Source organism: Agelaius phoeniceus, chromosome 5 (assembly GCF_051311805.1).
Source record: "Agelaius phoeniceus isolate bAgePho1 chromosome 5, bAgePho1.hap1, whole genome shotgun sequence".
Lineage (NCBI taxonomy): Eukaryota > Metazoa > Chordata > Aves > Passeriformes > Icteridae > Agelaius > Agelaius phoeniceus.
The window spans coordinates 14611363-14629808 of record NC_135269.1 but is presented as its reverse complement, the minus strand read 5'-3'; the positions used below and the strand labels follow the sequence as shown (position 1 = coordinate 14629808).

At 44.9% G+C, this 18446-nt stretch overlaps 1 protein-coding gene across 1 annotated transcript; it reads right to left on the bottom strand.

The window, feature by feature from the left end:
* Nucleotides 1-40: 40 nt before the first annotated feature.
* LOC129119830 (killer cell lectin-like receptor subfamily B member 1) lies at nucleotides 41-18443 on the bottom strand. The gene is made up of 8 exons (XM_077178353.1): nucleotides 10923-18443; nucleotides 7451-8619; nucleotides 5371-5439; nucleotides 4710-4796; nucleotides 3216-3275; nucleotides 2511-2653; nucleotides 1756-1865; nucleotides 41-1210 (listed from the first exon to the last, which is right to left on the bottom strand). Exons 2-8 carry the CDS (start codon nucleotides 7530-7532, stop codon nucleotides 1060-1062), a joined length of 702 nt encoding a protein of 233 aa, XP_077034468.1. The 5' UTR covers nucleotides 7533-8619; nucleotides 10923-18443; the 3' UTR covers nucleotides 41-1059.
* Between the last annotated feature and the right edge of the window lie 3 nt (nucleotides 18444-18446).

Genomic DNA, 18446 nt, shown 5'->3' with positions numbered 1-18446 from the left:
GGAGTTCCCAAAGCTTCACCTACCCACACAGAAGCAATGCTTTGTCTTTTGAAAAGAAAAGCTTTATTGCATGCAATGGAAAGGAGAGGAACTGTACAGGGGCCCAGCAGTCAGCCCAGGTAGCTGAGTGGAGCTCTCTGGGGTGACCCAGAGCACATCAATGGTACTGCCCTGTCCTGTGACCAATCTCCAAGGAAAAGAGGGCAGAGCACTGTGTTGCCATTCCCTGTGGGTCACTCTCATGCTTCTCACCAGCTCCTTCACAGGTCACTGTGGGTTTCATTGTCCTGTTTTCTGTCCAGCTCAGCTTCTGTTGGGACTCTCTTCTTCAGGCCTTGCTGCTCTCTGCTGGTCTCCATCCTGTGCCCTTCGGCAGCAGATCTTAAATCTGACATTCCTGCCTTCCCCACACAGGACTGGGGCTGATTATATGCCCAGAGCTGTGCTGCTATAGGATCCTTTCCCTTGGGCTGATTCCCATTCCCCTCACAGGCTCTGGGATCCTGTGTGCTCTTGAACAGTCTGGGACAGGGGAAGGTTTATCCACACCCACACCTGAATTTATCCTGTCCATCCTGGCAAGGAGTAGGGTTGCCCTTCCCTACAGGCTCCCAGCCAGAAATGTGAGCTGCCCTTCCCTCGTGGCTGCAGGCAAGGCCAGGCTGTGGCCAGGTGGAGAAGGGTCTCCTTGTGCCCAGGCAGGGCTGGGAACACAGGGCTGTGGATGGATGTGACCTGCAGAGGCAGGATCTGTTGGGATCACCCCGTGCCCAGGCTGGACTCCTCTCCCCTGGCAGTGCCTGCCTGGCAGTGCCACCTCTGGCATGAGGCAGTGCCAGAGTGCTCCTGGGTGCCAGGGCCAGCTCTTCCAGAGGGGACCCATCCAGGCTCAGACAGCAGCAGGGAAAGGTTGGGCTGAGCTCAGTCCCGAGGCTGGAGAGAGGCTGCAGGAGAGCCTGGGAGCAGAGACTGGGCAGGAATTCAAGAGCAATGAGACACATCCCATCCAGGGTTCCTACAGGAAGCTGGGCAGAACAGATCAGCCTGCACCTCTTGGTTTTAGCTCTCCTCCTGATGCATCTTTGAAATTGTGGCAGCTTTTTCACACATATTTTTTGTGGTTTCGGCTCCACCGCAAGGTGCAGCTCGTACTTCACCATGTCCAATGACTGTGCAGAGATAGTCTTGGTACTCTCCAACTATAGTGAACCTGAATAGGGCAAAAAAGCCAAATTTGGTTACATTCCTGACATGCAGTGAAAGGCAAAGCTGCACCTGCTAAGCTGTGTTACTGTCACTGGGACCAGGAATTGCCTTGCTGGAATTCCCACCCATTCCTCACTGCTGTTCCCCACATCTCCACAAAAGTTTTTGGGCAATGCTTTCCCATCCAGAAACATTCCCCTGCTTTGTTCCCCTCCAGCCAATGGTACTGACATCACTCTCTCTCTCTTGTCCCTGCCTCCTGTCCCCTTCCTTTGCCCAGGGAGCTGCATCCAGCCAGATCCTTCCTTCCCCAGCAAACTCCAGCTGTGTCCTCTCCTGCCATCCCTACAGAACAGCCCTGTGTTCCCTGGCCCTGCAAGGCTCCCTTTCCTTGGCACAGCCATGTGCTGAAGCACCTGCACCTCCAGCAATCAGCTTCCCCCAAAGCACAGGCCCTGATCACCCTTGGGCTCTCTGCTCTTTGCTCTGCCTTTGGCATTTTCCTCTTCCCAGACACTGCATGGCAGGGACTTGCTGGAAGGAGCTCACATGTTTGTGTCACGTTCCACGTTGTTGATCCACTTCCACTTCTGCTCCTCTGGAGAGCGTGTGAGACCAAGTAAGTAGTAGTTAGGACCTGATTGTGATCGAAGGTACTCCTGGAAAGGAAGCCAACAATGGGAGTATATGAAAATGACATTTTCTTCAGCAGAGGCACAGAAGGCTCCTGGCTAAACAGCCAGCACAGAGAGTGCAGTGTGCATCCAGCCACAGCACCTCTGCCCACAGCTCCAGAGGATTAATTTCTCCATTTCTATGGAAGATCATCTCCCTTTTGGAGGCCCCTGATGAAGATAAGAAATGTAATAGTAGCCCTGTGGTGCCCTTACATTGCAGACAGACAGGTGTGACTTGATAGCTGGGGACACTTTTCCCTTTGGATGGAGGTGGCAAAGCCTTTTCAGGTTCTGTCCCAGCCATGGCTCTTACAAAGAAGTGTCTGTCCAAGCTCCATGGCCTGTGTGCTAAATCCCTGGAAAAGCCCAGCTATCTGGGCAGGGAGTTTGCTCCTTGCCATGGGATCAGGCTTGGGCACAGAAGCTTCCAGGGACAGGACTCCAAGGCCCAGGAGGCCTCTCCCTGTGCAGGCCTTTGCTCCCACTGCCAGGCCTGGGCTGTCCATGGCTGGCAGCAGGTCCCAGAGCCCAAGGACATGTGACAGGAGCTGGCACAAGTGTCACTGCCCAGCCCTTGGCCAGGCAGCTCCAGCCCCCCGAGCAGCTGCCCCAAGAGTTGGATCTCACCAGCTCTTCCCTGCTGTCAATGACCACCAGGTCTGAGCCCATGGCCTTGCATTCTGCACGGGAGGCATTCCAGTCCTTTGGTTTCCCCTCTGGAGAAAAGAAGTAGCATTTCCTCCCATGTTTCTTCCATGGTATGGGGCAGCCTGCAGAAGGGAAGAAGAGGTGTGTAAAATCCATGTTCACACTGACCAAAGGATGCCACAACAAAAGAGAGGTCAGAGAGGCCATTCCAGCCCCAGAAATGCCTGTGTGCTCCTGCTGAGAATTGTCAGCAGAGCACCAGGGATCCCCCAGAGCCTCTGGAGCTGATGGCAGCCCAGAATCAGCAGGCAGGAGCCAGACAGGGAGCAGCACAGCAAACAGCTCCAGCCTTTCCCAGCTTTGCTCTGCAGCTCCTAAACAGCCCCAGGGAATTGCACTGAGGTCAAAGGCTGGTAATGGAGGGCCTTGGAAAAGCAGTGGAAACACATGATCCATCCTGCTCCCTGCAGTGCTGAGCTTCCAGAGGGATTGTTCTTCCTGTCTCTTCCAAAGCTCATCCTGGGAGTGTCCAGGATCAGGTTTCTATTCCTGAGATGGGAGAGGCTTTCTTTCTTTGTTTCCCTTCTCAACAAAATCCAGTCCCACACACCCTCCCCTGCCCCCTGCACAGTCAATTCCACAGGCCTCTGGAGACTCCCTCTGGAATGACAGAGGGTTGCCTACCTAGTGCCTCTTCAGGGATGGTTCTTGGGGAGTCCTGTTGGCTGCCTGCTGTTGGACCATCTGGAAATAAGAACACAGTTTCTGCTTGCAAGGATTGGCCACTGTGCCAGGCACTGTCAGAGCTGTGCTGGACCTCTCTGACCCCCCATCACCCAACACAGAATGCAAACTTTGCCTCTTTGCTCATGGGTCTACTACAGAAATCATTAAATGGTCAGGTCAGGTTCCACTGAGGAAAAGGCAACACTTGAGTTCATTTACACAAGTTGTATCTTAATAACAGTGTATTCGTAAATAACAAGACCCTATGGAAAATTCATACAAAACTATAACTTAGAATAAACTCAAAATGCAGCAGTTTGTATTTGGAGAACAAGTGAAACCTGTGTGCTCTTGAACATAAAAACTACCTTGATTTAATTTCTCAAGTTTGATCTAGAGCTCAAGTTTCTTAGGAGTACTTTTTTTCAGGTGTGTAGCTGTTCTGAGCCAGTACTGAGCCTCACAAAGGAACTATAACTAAAGCCAGTCCTGGATCTAAGTCTAAGGACTCCTCTTTCAATGGTAGACTTAAAGCTCTGTTAAATCTACATTACATCTTTTGATTTTCTGTTGGTTCAGTTTTTGTTTTTCATTTGCCCCACCATTTGCTGTTTGACATTTTACAAATGTCAGGTCACTGTCAAATATCAATCCTGAACTCTTTGCCCTGAAAAAAAGAATGAATTGCCTCCTCCAGCCCTGTTTTTTAAGTTCCAAGGATCAAAGGCTTTGCCATGTCTTCCCCATGTGCATCTCTGAGCAGGTGGCAAAGTCTGGGACTTGAGAATGATTGGTTGTGGAAGCTTCTCGAGCATTCTCAGCTACCAAAGGATGGAAAGAAATAAGTAAAGCCATCTGAAATTTTAAAATGGTTCTTTGAAAACTTTTAGAAGAAATACCAATTGGGTCTATTCATTTTTTTTCTGATAGAAGCAAACTTTTTTTCTACAAAATATAATTTGTCTTTTTATTTAGCTCAAAATATGTTATGATCTTAAGGAAACTCCTGTAAGATGTGATTTAGTTGCCTCCTTCATATGAACTTTAATTCATAATTATTTTATGATTTTTTGTGTTTTGGACATCTTGGTCTCATGATAAAACCTCATGACCTTGCGGGATTCTCACAGGTAGCAATTGTATTACTGGTTGGCATTATCAAATCTTAACTTTTTTCTTCAAAACGTTTGTATAATAAATTCTTTGTCATTTCAATGTTGTGAGTTTTTCATTGGGATTTTGGCTTTTTTATCTGTTGGAATTTTAAACTTTCAATACCACTTGATTCTCTTGCACATCTCCTCTTACAGCCATGCTTGGCTAAAAACTGCTGTCCTTTGCCTTCAAACCAAACTTCTGTTCCTACAGGCTTTGTATGTCATGGCCTGGACCTCAGTCAGTGGGAAAGAGACACAAATAAATGCCTGTTATGACATTAACAAAAGAACTTACATGTAATTATTAAATATACTGCCAGGACCAGTATGAGGATTATCACCACCAATATAGCAACATGTTTTCTGGAACAACAGCTTTTACCTACAGAGAGACAGAAAAATAAAGATTAGGGGAACAGCTGGATGTTGTATTGCACAGCTGGACCACAGCTCCTTTCCCCTGCATTCCAAGATGCCCTTTCAGGCTCCCACTGGGAATCTGAGGCCTTCCAGATCTGCAGGCTGGAGCCAGGCTGAATGTCCTGGTGCTTCCCCACTGGCTCTGGACCCCTGTGCTCAGGGAACTGAGCAGATCCCAACCTGCCATGGGTTTGAGGAGAGGGGTAAAGGAGGAGAGTCCTTGCAATCAATGCCCCCTCCCTCTGCTTCCTCCTCTCCTTTGTTCACTTTCCCTGCTGCTGGGGACAGGAGCCTGGGCTCGGGGGGTCTGGGTGTGGCCCAACATATCCTTCTATTCCTTTGCCAGGAAAGCCAACAAGTGTTTAGGGGCACAGAATGCAACACCTCAGCTGCTCCTGCACTGAGTGTGGAAAGCAGACAATTGTATCCTCCTGCCCCCTCATGGTTTTGTGTCACTGCATGTTTGGGACATCAGGATCAGCCCCTCTGCTCTTCTTGTTTAAATTCCTATCACTTTATCAGACAGCTAAACTCACCTGATGATTTGCAGTTTGCTGCAGCCTTTGTGTCTTGGGACTTCACTTTCACTTCTGCATAGGTACAACCTGAGGGAACAAGAACAGAGCACAGAGAGAGCCGAGAATCAACTTAAATGAAATAAAAATGACTGAAATTGTGAGAAATGCTGAACACAGGACAGCAACTAGTTGCTGTGACTGTGGTTAACTATGCACAAATTATATTTTTCTCCATTATAGGCACTGATCTCTGCTCTGTGTGACCCGGGACAGGACCCAAGGGAACAGCTGGAGCTGTGTCAGAACAGGGTCAGGGTGGATATCAGGGAAAGGTTCTTCCCCCAGAGGGTGCTGGGGAACTGAACAGGCTCCCCAGGAATGGTCACGGCCCCAAGGCTGCCAGAGCTCAAGCAGCATTTGGAAAACACTCTCAGGGATGCACAGGGTGGGATTATTGGGGTATCTGTGCAGGGCCAGAAGTTGGACTGGATGATCCTTGTGGGTCCCTTCCAGCTCAGGATATTCTGATTCCATGTTTCATGATGACTCTTTCACCCTTGGAGCACTTGCTAGATGCAGGAACAGAACTGATTTCTTTTCAAGGGAGACAACACCAAAGGGACAGGAGTACATATTCACATGGCCAATCTTGACAAAAGGGGAGGAAAGTGCCAAGGGTGGCCCAAGGTTGTTCATCCTGACAGGAATGGTGAGAATGACTAAAACATCAAAGCCTGAAAACTGCAGATTGTGCTAAATTTGGAGGGGTTTGAGTGTTTATCTAAATAACCCAGATAACAGGGAGAGTAGTGAAATCTATTCCATCATCTGCAGGTAATAAATACAGAGCAGCAGGGAAGAAAACATATGGAGAGGAAAGAAAGGTCAGAGGGAGATAAAAAGTGGGTAAAAAGTCAAAAATAGGACATTGCAGTGTTATAAAACTCTCCAAGTCATTGTGATATACAACACTGAACCCCCTGGGTTCTATCACTGTACAAAGCTAAGACAGAAGCCAGGGATTTGAGCTCTTTTCAGAAGATGGAGACAATATCTGTGAAATCTTGTGCATAATTTCAGTGAACACATAGAAGAGTTGGTAGGGGGTTCCCTGAAAGGCACAAGCAGAAAAACACCCAAATGTTACTAGAAATCTATCAAAATTCTGAATAGGAACATGTGGCTTAAATTCTAAGGAAAATGGAACTTGTAATCAGTGGCATCAATTGTGGTCAATTGAGCCCTGCATTCATCAGTTGAAAGTGGTGGTAAAACCCTGTTTCCTGGGCTGTTAGTATCTCCACACATCTGAAAAGACATGCAGAGGGTTCAGACTTTGTGCAAAAGACAAGCATTGGATGGCAAGAAATAATTTCTGCCAGAGGGAAAGGAGGGTTAGAAAGAAAGGGAAGAAAAATGGAAATGAAATACAGGGACACACTCTATGAAGTCTGTTAATTTTTAGGATGTACTTTTATGGCAGATATTGCAGAACCAGTGCAAACATTTATGCAACCATTTGAAACTCATTAAAGAAAGATAAATCCTCGGTTAGAATTTTGCAGTCCTTGATCCCAAATCAGACTAAAGCTGACCATGAAACATTTCACCCTTGTGCATTCAAGAAGCAGTTGGTACAGCCAGAGCAGGAGGAGAAGCCCCCAGGCAGTGCCTGCTGTGCTCAGGGAGCAGGAACAGCTGTGCAGGAGACTGCTGTGAGCACCAGCAACAGCAGCCACTCCATCCTGAGCAGTTTGCTGCAGGAATCTCAGTCTGCTGGGGGACAACAGGCCAGGGCCAGCAGCAATGGATGTTCAGCTCTGGAATGCTCTCCAAAATGGATAAAAGGACTCTTAATCTCACACCAGAGACACTGCCTCACACCTGCACCTTAGCAAGAGAAAAGTAATCTTCCAACAACTTGCCTTTGTAAATATCAACAACCCTCTCTGGACACTGCACCTGCAGTTTTCCAGCCCTGGCCCTCATGTTCCCCTTGTGCTCTTTGGGGCTTTGCTGCTGCAAGGAACTCTCTCAATCGATGTGGCAGAGAGAGTGGAGAATGCAAAGAGAGCTCAGTGCTCAGCACTGGACCTACCTTGGCCATCAGGGACCGTCAGGATTCTGGGTCTGGTTGATTCAGGCAAGTTCAGGTCAGCATAAAGGACATTTTCTGCCATTCTTTTTCCCACTTCTCCTTTTTTCCTCCCTCGGCTGTTGTGACAGTGACACTCTGGGCTGGGCACGACACAGAGCTCCCTCCCCTCTCAAACCTTCAGCAGGAAGTTCTTGACTCTTCCGTTCACACATCAACTTCTAATGAGGAGTCTATTTCTACTTCATGTTTTGATGGCACAGGGTTTTATGTCATCAACATGAGGAAATACAAGTTCATGGCCTCCCTGAGGTCACCTGTGTTGGGAAGTGGTTCTGGATTGGAAGTATCTTGAGTTCTCAAAGCTTCACCCACCCACACACAAAACATTTTGCTCTGCTGTGTCCTGCGCTCTGTGGGCTCTGTGCAGCTCACAGACATTGTCTGCTTTTCTGCAAGGGAATTCTGGAGGCAAAATGGGGATCAGAAAGGGGGATTGGTCTGGTGTGTTTTAGGAAGCACAAAAGGTGCTTAAGGCAGAAACTGGAATAATGTGGCCTAAACAAAAGTATCCCTTGGCTTTCTAGGTTTGTAATATCCCTCTGGGCAGTTGGGGTCAGCTGTGTCCCCTCTCAATTCCTTGTGCACCCCCAGCCCCCTCAGTGGTTGGGTGGGATGACAAACAGGACTCTCACTCTGTTTAATCTCTGCTCAGCAAGAACTAAAGCATCCCTGTGGTCTCAACGCTGTTCCAGCACAAGTCCAAAATGTAGTCATACCAGTTACTATGAGGGAAATGAACTCTATCCCAGCCAAAACCAGCCCAGGGCCCCTAGAATTTAAGAACAATGTGAAGGTCCTTGATTGGAGGCTCACAGGAAGGGAAGAAAGCTGGTGGAAGTGTTGGAAAGAATGTCCTGTGAGGAGCAGCTGAGGTCCAGTTTGGTTTGTCCCGTTTGGAGAAAGGGAGGCTGAGGGGTGACCTCTTTTCTCTCTGGAGTCCCAGCACAGGAAGGACATGGAACTGTTGGAGAGAGTCCCGATGAGGGCAAGAAAGTGCTGAGAAGCTGGAGAACCTCTGCCATAGGGAAAGTGAGAGAATGAGATTTTTCAGTCTGGGGAACAAAAGCTCTAGTGTGACCTCTTTGTGCCCTTCCAGTGCCTGAAGGGAGCTACAAGAAAGACGGAAAGAGATTCTTGACAAGGCCTAGAGTGACCAACAAGAGGAAATGGCTTCACACTGACAGAGAGTGGGTTTAAATTGGATATTAGGAAGAAATTGTTCTTTCTGAGGGTGGTGAGGCCCTGGCACAGATCCCCAAAGAAGTGTGGCTGCCCCATGCCTGGAAGTGTCCAAGGTCATGTTGGATGGGACTCTGAGCAACCTGGGACAGTGGAAGGTGTCCCTACCCATGACAGGAAAGGTGAAATGAGATGATCTTAAGGTCCCTTCCAACCCAAACCATTCTATGATTCTATGATCACTGCATTCCTGTCTTTATAGAAACATAACACATTGCTTTTCTGATTTAAAACAAACTATAGGAAAAAGTTGAGTGGTTTTTAAAAAAATAAATACCAATTCTGATTGAACCTATTTCTTCCACAGAAAGACAATTTTCTATTATTGATATATTCTCTCAGGGCCATCAGATCTGGAATACCTTCTGGTGCCGGTGGTCATGGCAGAGGCTTCTTCAAAGAGCCAGGGATGTGTTCTGGTATTCTGTGCCTCATGTCCCATAATCACAGGCCCAGAGAAGCCAAGCAAACACCAAATGTGTGAGAGAAAGAAAAGGAAGTGAAGTGGTTTCTGTGGTGGTTGATGACTCAGAAGTTTGTACTGCAGTTAAATGAAGGTTTGCAGTGGCCCTCAGACCTGACAGGGAGACGTGTCCAGAAATTCTGTGGCAGGCCGAAATAATGAGGCCTAAACAACAGACTCTGACTGAGGCCTGAACAACAGGCCCTGAGACAAAGCTGCCTCTAGATGAACCTTCCAACTAAATTTTATATATATATATTCAATCATTAATGAACTATTGTTAATAAATAATATAATAACATAACATAACATTTAATTAATGAAATATAGTTAAATTAATTGTATGTGTTTGTTTATTGGCAAAACATGTGTTTACCTTTCCATATCCAGAAACTGGATAAGGCCACATCTGGCCTAGTTAGAGAAGTACACAATCACAGACAATTCCCTTGGTTACCCCTTGAGCCCTTGTTAAGCCTTTTGGGGGAAATCCAATAGGGGAATGAAACTAGAAATTATTAATGTCAGCTTGTTTGTTTAAGAATATAAAAGATGGGCTACTGTCACAACAAAGTCAGGAAGCCATTCCACATCCCCACAATGTGGAATGGGTTGGAGAGAATCTTAAAGATCATCTTGTTCCAAACCCTTGCGATGGGCAGGGACACCTTCCACTGTCCCAGGTTGCTCAGAGCCCCATGCAACCTGGCCTTGGACACTTCCAGGCATGGGACAGCCACAGCTTCTCAGGGAAACCCAAAGTATTCTGTGATTTTTCAGCTCCACCAAGTGTTAATTCCTTTTTTCATTCAGATTTTTCCTTTCTATTAGGGAACTGCATTGCTAATTTGACAGTTGTAACATGGACTGAGTGTAGGAAACATCCATTGAGTTCAATCAACTTTTTTGATTTTTATTGCTGGTTTTCTGGAGTGAGAAGCACATGATAGCACCAATCCCACAAATTTTGCCATAAAAATAGTGCCCCTCTTTCCTGTGGAATATTGCCTACGCTCATCAGCAGGTTCTGCTGCATCTTGAGGGAGTGCTGACTGTGTGGGCTGGTGCTGTTTGAAGAAGGAAGGTGCAATACCCCACTGAGTTGATGCTTTTGAACTCCATTTGACAAAGATGGTGCAAATACCATAGGGGAGAAGTTAAAACAGGGATCCAGCTCCCCTTGTAAATCCTTTTATGTGATACTGAGATGCTGCATAACTTAATACTGGAGATAGCACACAGGGTAGTTTGTATTGTATTTCTGAGCACTTAGCCACACTTTTCAGCATTTAAATGTATACTTATTTTTTCTCTGTGGTATTGTGTATTTCCCACAAAACTATGATGAGTAAATATCTTCAGTAATTTAAAGATATTTTTCTGTGGGTCTGTATGGGTGGGACAATGGCCCTGCATGTCTGTGTTAATAATGAGATGTCTGTGTTAATCATTCTGCTGCAATTCCTTAGCACCTAATGAATTTGACTTCCTAAACACTAGCTAAGGATATGGGCAACATCTGACAGCATTTTCCTAACAGAGAAGCCCTCACACTCCCACTTCACTCCTACTCTTGCCAGCTCTATTCCCATTTTTCCAAGATGAGTCATGTCCATCTTTTGGCCTCTACAATCCCAAACTCACTGTGCCCATGACCAAGAAAGAAGAAAGAGAGATTTTTAACATACCAGGCTCTTGTCCAATACTTACATTGTGCAGCCTCAGGTCAGAAGTGAAGAATCTTCTGGGGTCAGTTGAGTCCTATGTGTCTCTGTACCTCATCAAGAAAACAGATCTGGTAAAGATTTCACTACAAGATCCAAATTCAAAGATAAGTAATCTGCAAATCATCTATTCTGAAATAGATAAAATATTTAAAATAAAATATACATTATGAATGAAGAATGCAGTAAACACTTGGAAAAACAACCCTCCTTTGGGAAAGCAAGCCTTCTGGGCTGGTTTTTCACCACTTGATGATTCTCAGATAATGACTTTTATTTGGTTGTAGTAAAAAGGAAAATTAAAATAAAAACTAAGGATGTGAGAGAGAGAGGCTTAGAAGGAAGATTTCAAATAGAAAACCTCACTAAAATTCCACTTACAGTAACTAGGATATCTTTCCCTCAAGCTATCTGTTCCTTGGGTTCAGTGGATGTGCTTGACAGCTGAGCAAATGTGGATTTTTCTGGATTTAATGTGCTTGCTTACTGTATCCAGACCTATAATAATTGGGAGATATTTTCTGATATGTAAAAGATTTGAAAAAACCTGTAACTTTTTTGGGACCAAAATTATTTTCTAATATAAACAAAGAGTTTCTGCTACCAAGGAGGAAAAAAATCATTGTTAACATTAAATATATTTTCTGAAAATAATGGAATATTTAATACTTTTGAAATCAAACATTTCAATTTTTCCTTTCAGGATGTTCTTTTAGGAGAAATTAAATGCTTTGGGTTTACACCAAATCACTTTTTAAAAATCATTATTAAACAAATAAGAACAAGTGTTTCTTCTATTTTTTTCCTGCAGTAATTCACAGCCAAAAGGTCCCTGTCTGGGTCACAAACCAAGAAAGATTTTAAAAGTGGTTTTAACAAGAATCATTTTGCAACCAGCTCATGACCATAAGGAAAGCTGGCTACCTCACTCCTTCCAAACTTTACCCATTTTTAGACAAACATTGTGACATATTTTGTGCAACATATATTTTATTTTTGTGTGAAAGAGGAACTGAAAACAGCTGAACAAAGTAAAACCACTGAAACTGGTATAAACTCATTCTCTCTGTATCTGTATAAAATTAAGCTGTCTGTTTCTCTTTAATATTTAAAGGAAAACAAAACAGTCTGGTTTTTATTTAGCAGCCTTGGTGGCATTTTTACCCCTTTAAACTCCAGCTGCTTTACATCAGAGATCTCTACTTAGTGGTTGCCTGACAGTGGAAAACACAAGAATTCCCAAGGATGTCCTATCCTATGCCTGACATATCTCAGTGTGCCAGGGCCTCACCACCCTCACAGGGAACGATTTCTTCCTCATATCCATCTAAACCTGCTCTCTGTCAGTGTGAAGCCATTGCCCCCTTGTCCTGTCACTCCAGGCCCTTGTCAAGAGTCTCTCTCCATCCTTCCTGTGGGCTCCCTTCAGGCTCTGGAAGGCCACAATGAGGTGACCCCAAAGCCTTCTCTTCTCCAGGCTGAACGATTCCCAATTCCCTTTCCAGGCTGAAGATTCCCAATCCTCTTAGCCTTTCAATATACCTTTTGTCCAACATACTTGGAGCATGACCCTTGGCAAAGGGGGATGAAGAGGAAATCTGTTCATCTTACAGAGAAGCAGATGCTGCCATTTCAGAAGGCACCTCCTGTCACAATGTCAGATCCAGGCAGCTCTCCATGAGGGCTGAATCCACATGCCACCCAGCCAGTGTGGATGTGCAGCCCAACCCCATCAGCTCCTGTTCCTCATGGTCCCAGCAGAGGTAGAACATGCTGGAAGGATCCAGGAAGGTGGGGAAATGCAGCAGTGGAAATGCAAGCTGGCCAGAACAAAAGCATGGGAGGAACAAGAGACAGACCATTCTCTTGATTCCTGAAAAGAACATTACCATCATCTCTGCAGTTTCTGAGTCTTGCTGATACCTTGGGCAGCTAGGAGAAGCCCAGTTTATATGAAAGTGCCCGAGGCTGGGCCTGTTGCCAGGAAGGAGGGCTGGAACCGAACTGTTCTATATTCAATTTAAAATGTAGGAAAGATCAACACTTTACATAACATGCCCTGGCTCCCTGCCTGAGTGAAACTGTACTAAGCCATCTCATATATATCTTCAAACATTTTTAACAGCTGTTTTGTCCTACAGACCCAGAACAAGGCAGCCAAGTGTTTACCTCCTACTCAGTACTCCTCAGGGTGGGTGAATGTTGGCTCTCCTCACCAAGGAAAAGGGGCACTTCTGATGAACTTGTCTTGCCATTGCAGATTCTAAAATGAACTCTGATTGTGCCACTCTTGTGGGATGGTTATGAACAAATTTGTAGGAAAGAAGCTAAGCCTTAATGCCATGGCTTATCAGAGGGAGCTGTTGTGGCACATGGAAAGGGCTCCTGTGATAGCAATCTGGAAGAGTAGAATAAGAAAAATGCCTCTGCTCCATGTGCTATACCTTGGTGAGAGTGAGTCAATGGAGAAAAGTGCATCATCTCTTGTGCTGCCTGAGACCTTTCAGTGTAATGACATAAAAACAATAACCCTCAACAGGTTTCTGACCAGTTCTGTCAGGACATCTCCAATTTGCCCAGTTGCATAATCCATTGCAAAACTTATCCCAGATCTGTAGATTCTGGAGGACACGGTAGTTTATTCCTATTAACTTGCAGGGGAAATGTAGAAAAGCCATTTGTTTTATTTTTCTGGGGCAAGTGTTGGAAGAACAGATGAACAACAGAGAAGGAGAGTTATCTGATCTGATGCGCAGACATAGGGTTTAAAGAGATCAAACTGCATACAGACTGCTTGAATCCCAGGTCATTTTGTTGACAGTCCTGCTTTAGACAGGACTGTATAGTCCTGAAGTATATTTATGTCTTCTTATTTCAGTTCTCTGATCAAATGCTGACACTTTTTATACTGTCTGCTCCAGAGAGGCCCAAGACTGTTTTTTTGGGGGAACCAGGGCTGAGGGATACAGTAATGCAAATTGAGTATTTGGAAGTTAGGACAGCACAGGGATATCAAAACTGAGAGACTTTGGCTCCTCTGGGAGATGAACCAAAGACAGAACTAATCATTAAGTGGGGAAGGAAAAAGGCAAGGGAATCTGCATCTTGCAGAGCTGCCCATGGGAGAAATTTTCACTATGGCTTGTTCTCCACTTTTAGGCAGAAAATCCTTTCCTCACATGGAGAAGAGTGTGAGATTGGAGGATGCAACTGAGACACTGCTGGAATGTGCAACTCTCCTGGAATTATGAGGAGAAATGGTTTGGCTGTGTGACAAGGATTGGAGTTGCATGGTCTCTTGGGTGGAACAGGATGTGGTGGTGTTTGCATGGCACTGCTGAGGGGTGTGGGAGAGATGTGCAGGAAGATACCACAGATTGGCAGTGAGCAGAATGCCAAGGAAGATTTGAAAATTATAGATGACCTGAGAAGAGGGAGGAAGATAAAATCTGCTTCCTGTAGAAAACGAAATGCTCCTACAGGAGCCAAGTGTGAAAAGAAAGAGTGTCAGAACTACAGGATGCAGTGGCACCTCTGAGTATCTGCCTCAGGCAAAAGACAGAGACAGACAGGAGAGGAAAGCAGTGAAGTTCCACCGAGTTTTCTCTCTGGGGATTATGATGACGTGCAACAAACTCAGAAGGTGAAGAAGAAGGAAAATGCTATGCCCAGTACTCTCAAAACAGCCCTGATTGTTCCACTGCTGAAATCCTTTGCTGGCAGCACACACATCCCCAGCTCACAGCCAACTTCCACCGCACATCTCCCCAGCTCAGCAACTCCCTGTTGCAGTGCAGGAAGCAGCAGAATACTGTTACATAGAGCCAGCTGAAGCAATGTGAGTATCATTTCACAGTATTTGCATTCTGGTGAGGTTATTTAATACCTCTGTTCTTTCAGGACAAATTTTAACAAAAAATTCAACTTAAAAAGAAATTGGATTTAAAATTGTCTGAAGGCTGATACCCAAACAGGTTTTTAACAGAGTGGTAACTTGAACCTATTGTAACTAGGCTAAAAAATATACTTACATTCAGCTACTCACTTCTTTGACAGCCCTCTTTTCCATTAATCTATCCCAGATTCTCTATATTTCAAAAAACTATAGCCCTTGTGGAAGATGATGCCAAGCTGAGTCACCTTTTGCCACACATCTGCAGGGCTACTTCTTCCAAATCCTATGGATCATATGGAAGCAGCAGAGGAGCTGTAAAGCTCCTTGTTGAATAACACATGCCATCCTGAAGGAAAGGGGGTGGAATAAGGGAGATTTTTTCACAAGCTGCCTTGTGAAAGGACTTCACCTTTACTTAATGTAATTTCTCAGCTCTGTCACTGCTCTGGGCTTGTTTATCTGTAGCTGTGTTGCACAAATCCTCCTGTTCCAGGAGTTGTCTCACTGCAGCTGTGAAAAGCCCTTTCCTTCTTCACAGGCTGAAAATCCTGGATGCCCAAAAAACCTGAGGATAGAGAGGTGGAGATTCTCTTTATAATAAGTAATTTGATAAGTGGGTTAGCAGGGACAGATACATCAGCATGTGAGGGATATTTACAGAATGGGGAATTGTAGGACTGCAGTTCTTTTTCCTCCTTTCCCTTTTCAAGATTTAAAGGGGTGCCAAAAATACTGCTAAAGGCAGGGGCATCCCAGGTGATGGCTAAAGGCATTTTGGAACAAATATAAACAGTGTCTACACAGCCATTTTCTGGACAGACTTGTCACCTGAAAGCTCTGAGCACTGGAAGCACAGGGAGGGTCAAAGATGAGCAGTTCCCAGGCTGATAAATTTGCTTTACTTGTCTCACATAGCAAACAGGAGGGCACAGGCACACCCAGAGCTGCAGAAATTGATGCCTGCCGGTAAATCCTTGCACAGTAGATCAGGAGCAATCAGGAGAGTTTCTGCTTTTGAAGGCCACTGATGTGGGCTCTGCAATGGCTGTGCATTTGATGTACTGCAGTTATACCCTCCCAGGAACAGTGGCTGAAGTGCAATTATGCAGAAAGCTTTCGATTCCAGAAAGGTTGTTATTTACAGACAATAGTTTTGTAATGAGGTTTCAGAGGCAGAAGTGTTCTAACAGTTTGGTCACTGAGCCTTTGTGTCCTCACAGCTCAGTTATCTGAAGATCTGTATTTGACATCCTGTAAATACCCACTGTTGCAACCGTGCTGGTCCCTGCAAGTTTTCTTCAACTCAGTGACATAGACTATCAGAACTTCTCCATACTGTGATACCCCTCACAACCTCACACCCCAAATTACTTATCTGTGCTGTAAAAATGCCCAACAACTGGAAGACAGAATCATAAAATCATAGAATGGTATGGGTTGGAGGGGACCTTAAAGATCATCTCATTTCAACCCTCCTGCCATGGACAGGGACACCTTCTACTAGACCAGACAGACAGGCCAATGTGCAGAGATGGACAAGAAAGCAGCCACCTCATTTTCTTGGTGAATGTGGTTAAAAAATGTCAATACATAGAGAAACTAATCATGATGCATGGATTGGACTTTTCAAGAAAGCAAATTATCAGTGCATCTTTCCTCTGTGAGACTACGTCATGGAAAGTCTGAGGGTGGCTCCAGCTGAGCATGAGTCAGAGGATTCTTCTCAGCATTTTGTAGGTCGCTCTCTTACACAGAGAATTTTCTCATTATCTCCTTTCAAATGGCACAGGGATGAGGATGCTACCTGTGTCTGATGGATCTACTTCTTTCTGCAGAGGAATGTGAAAACAGTGATAATATCTCAGGGCTAGATATTTCTGCCAAGTAATTTCTATTTATTTTTGTCATCTCTGAAAAAAAATCCAACAGTTATCCACAAGAGCCCTTATTAGGAAAGATTTTGAAGATGGAGATCACCATGAAGGCTGCAGGAATTAAACCAGAACAGCAGGTCAACCAGGAAGGGAAGACAGCAAATTCATGGCAGCTACAGTGAAATGCCATCTGTCTGCCTTCTATATGGAAGGATGATCAAACTGAATTACGGGCTCAGATGACTTTGCCATTTTTCCCTCAACACCGAATGCCTTGGAAAACCCACCAGCATATACCATGAGAAATAATATGATGATGCTTACTACAAAGAGCTACTGAAATATAATAAATTGTGAAGAAAACATGGCTCCAGCACAGAAGCCCATTTATCAAATGAGGCTTACACCTTCATTAGGGTGACATCCATTCCAGGGGTCAAGGGGATCTCAATTTAATTGATCCCAAACTTTGCCCCTGAAGTAGAACAGACAAAAACCCAAGTGCACAGTTGTGAGAATCAGATATTGTAACTTGGGGCAGCCTAGGCAGTGAAGGGAATGTGACATAGCAGATGAAGAATGAGCAGCAACTGCACCAAACTAGTAAATTCTTGTTCCAAGGATCTGAGAAATGTGATGAGGGCTCTGTCCACACTCTGCAGTGCTCCCACCCTGGCTGCGCTGTGCCATAACATGGTGCAGAACAGAACTCACTTTCCCAGTACATCATTCTGCTGAAGAATAGGAATGAGAGCATTTTATGGTCTCCGTGAGAGTTCAGCTGCAAAGGGGTCTCTCTGACACCAGAGGTACAAATAATTCTGGCACTGCAAGCTGGCTTGCTTGTCAGGAATGTCTGCATCACAGCAGGATGGTATTGTCTGCCAAAATACCCTTGTAATTCTCTGCTCAATTGCCCTCAATAATAGGCTATTGCCCTTCTTGGATCACTCATTTTCAAGGTGTTTCTTCAGGAGTCCCAGGATTTGCCTGACCGCTGAGGGGACAATCACTGCAGTCCATTTTCCCTGAGGTGACTTCTACCAGTAAGTGATTCAGCTGTACCTGTCAAGTGGCTTGTTTATTCCTGTAACACTGGAACTGTTTGAGGACCATTTCCATATTCTGTGGATTTTCCTTTAGCAAAAGAGCCTGTGGGAGCTTGCTGCTATGGTGACTCTAAACACCTCTTTCCCTTGGGGCTGCTGCAGTGTCACTGCTAAAGTAGCAGCTGCTTTTGGTAGGACAGTTTTCTCATTATTCCTTTTCAACTGAATTTCTAGCTATAAGCTCCAGCAAATGTAAGAGGTGTAATGAGGTAGGTGAATTACAAATGCAGTGAAAAGGTAGTCTGCTGTTCAAAGAGTGAAATACCTAAATTAAACACATTAAGCACATAAACCAGAAGGATCATAGAAATTAGTTTGGTTTTTGTTGGGGTTTTTTCAGAGTATTAAATTAAACTTGCCATGAAGGACAATTTTCCCAAATCAAACTTGCTTGCTTTAATCCATTCTTCCTGTTGAGTCCCCGCAGAAATGGGCCCAGAATACCACTCTGCTTTGTTGTTGCTAGAGAGCTAAAGAGCATAATTTGCATTTCTAAATCTGCTAGGAAGGTGTGACAATGGTTTTCATCTAGCAGCTTCACTATAAAAAGAGGAAGATGTAGCAGGAGGAAAATGAGGATGCTGGGTTTGATTTCTCTTATTTGTTTTATACATAAGTAAATTCAGTAATCT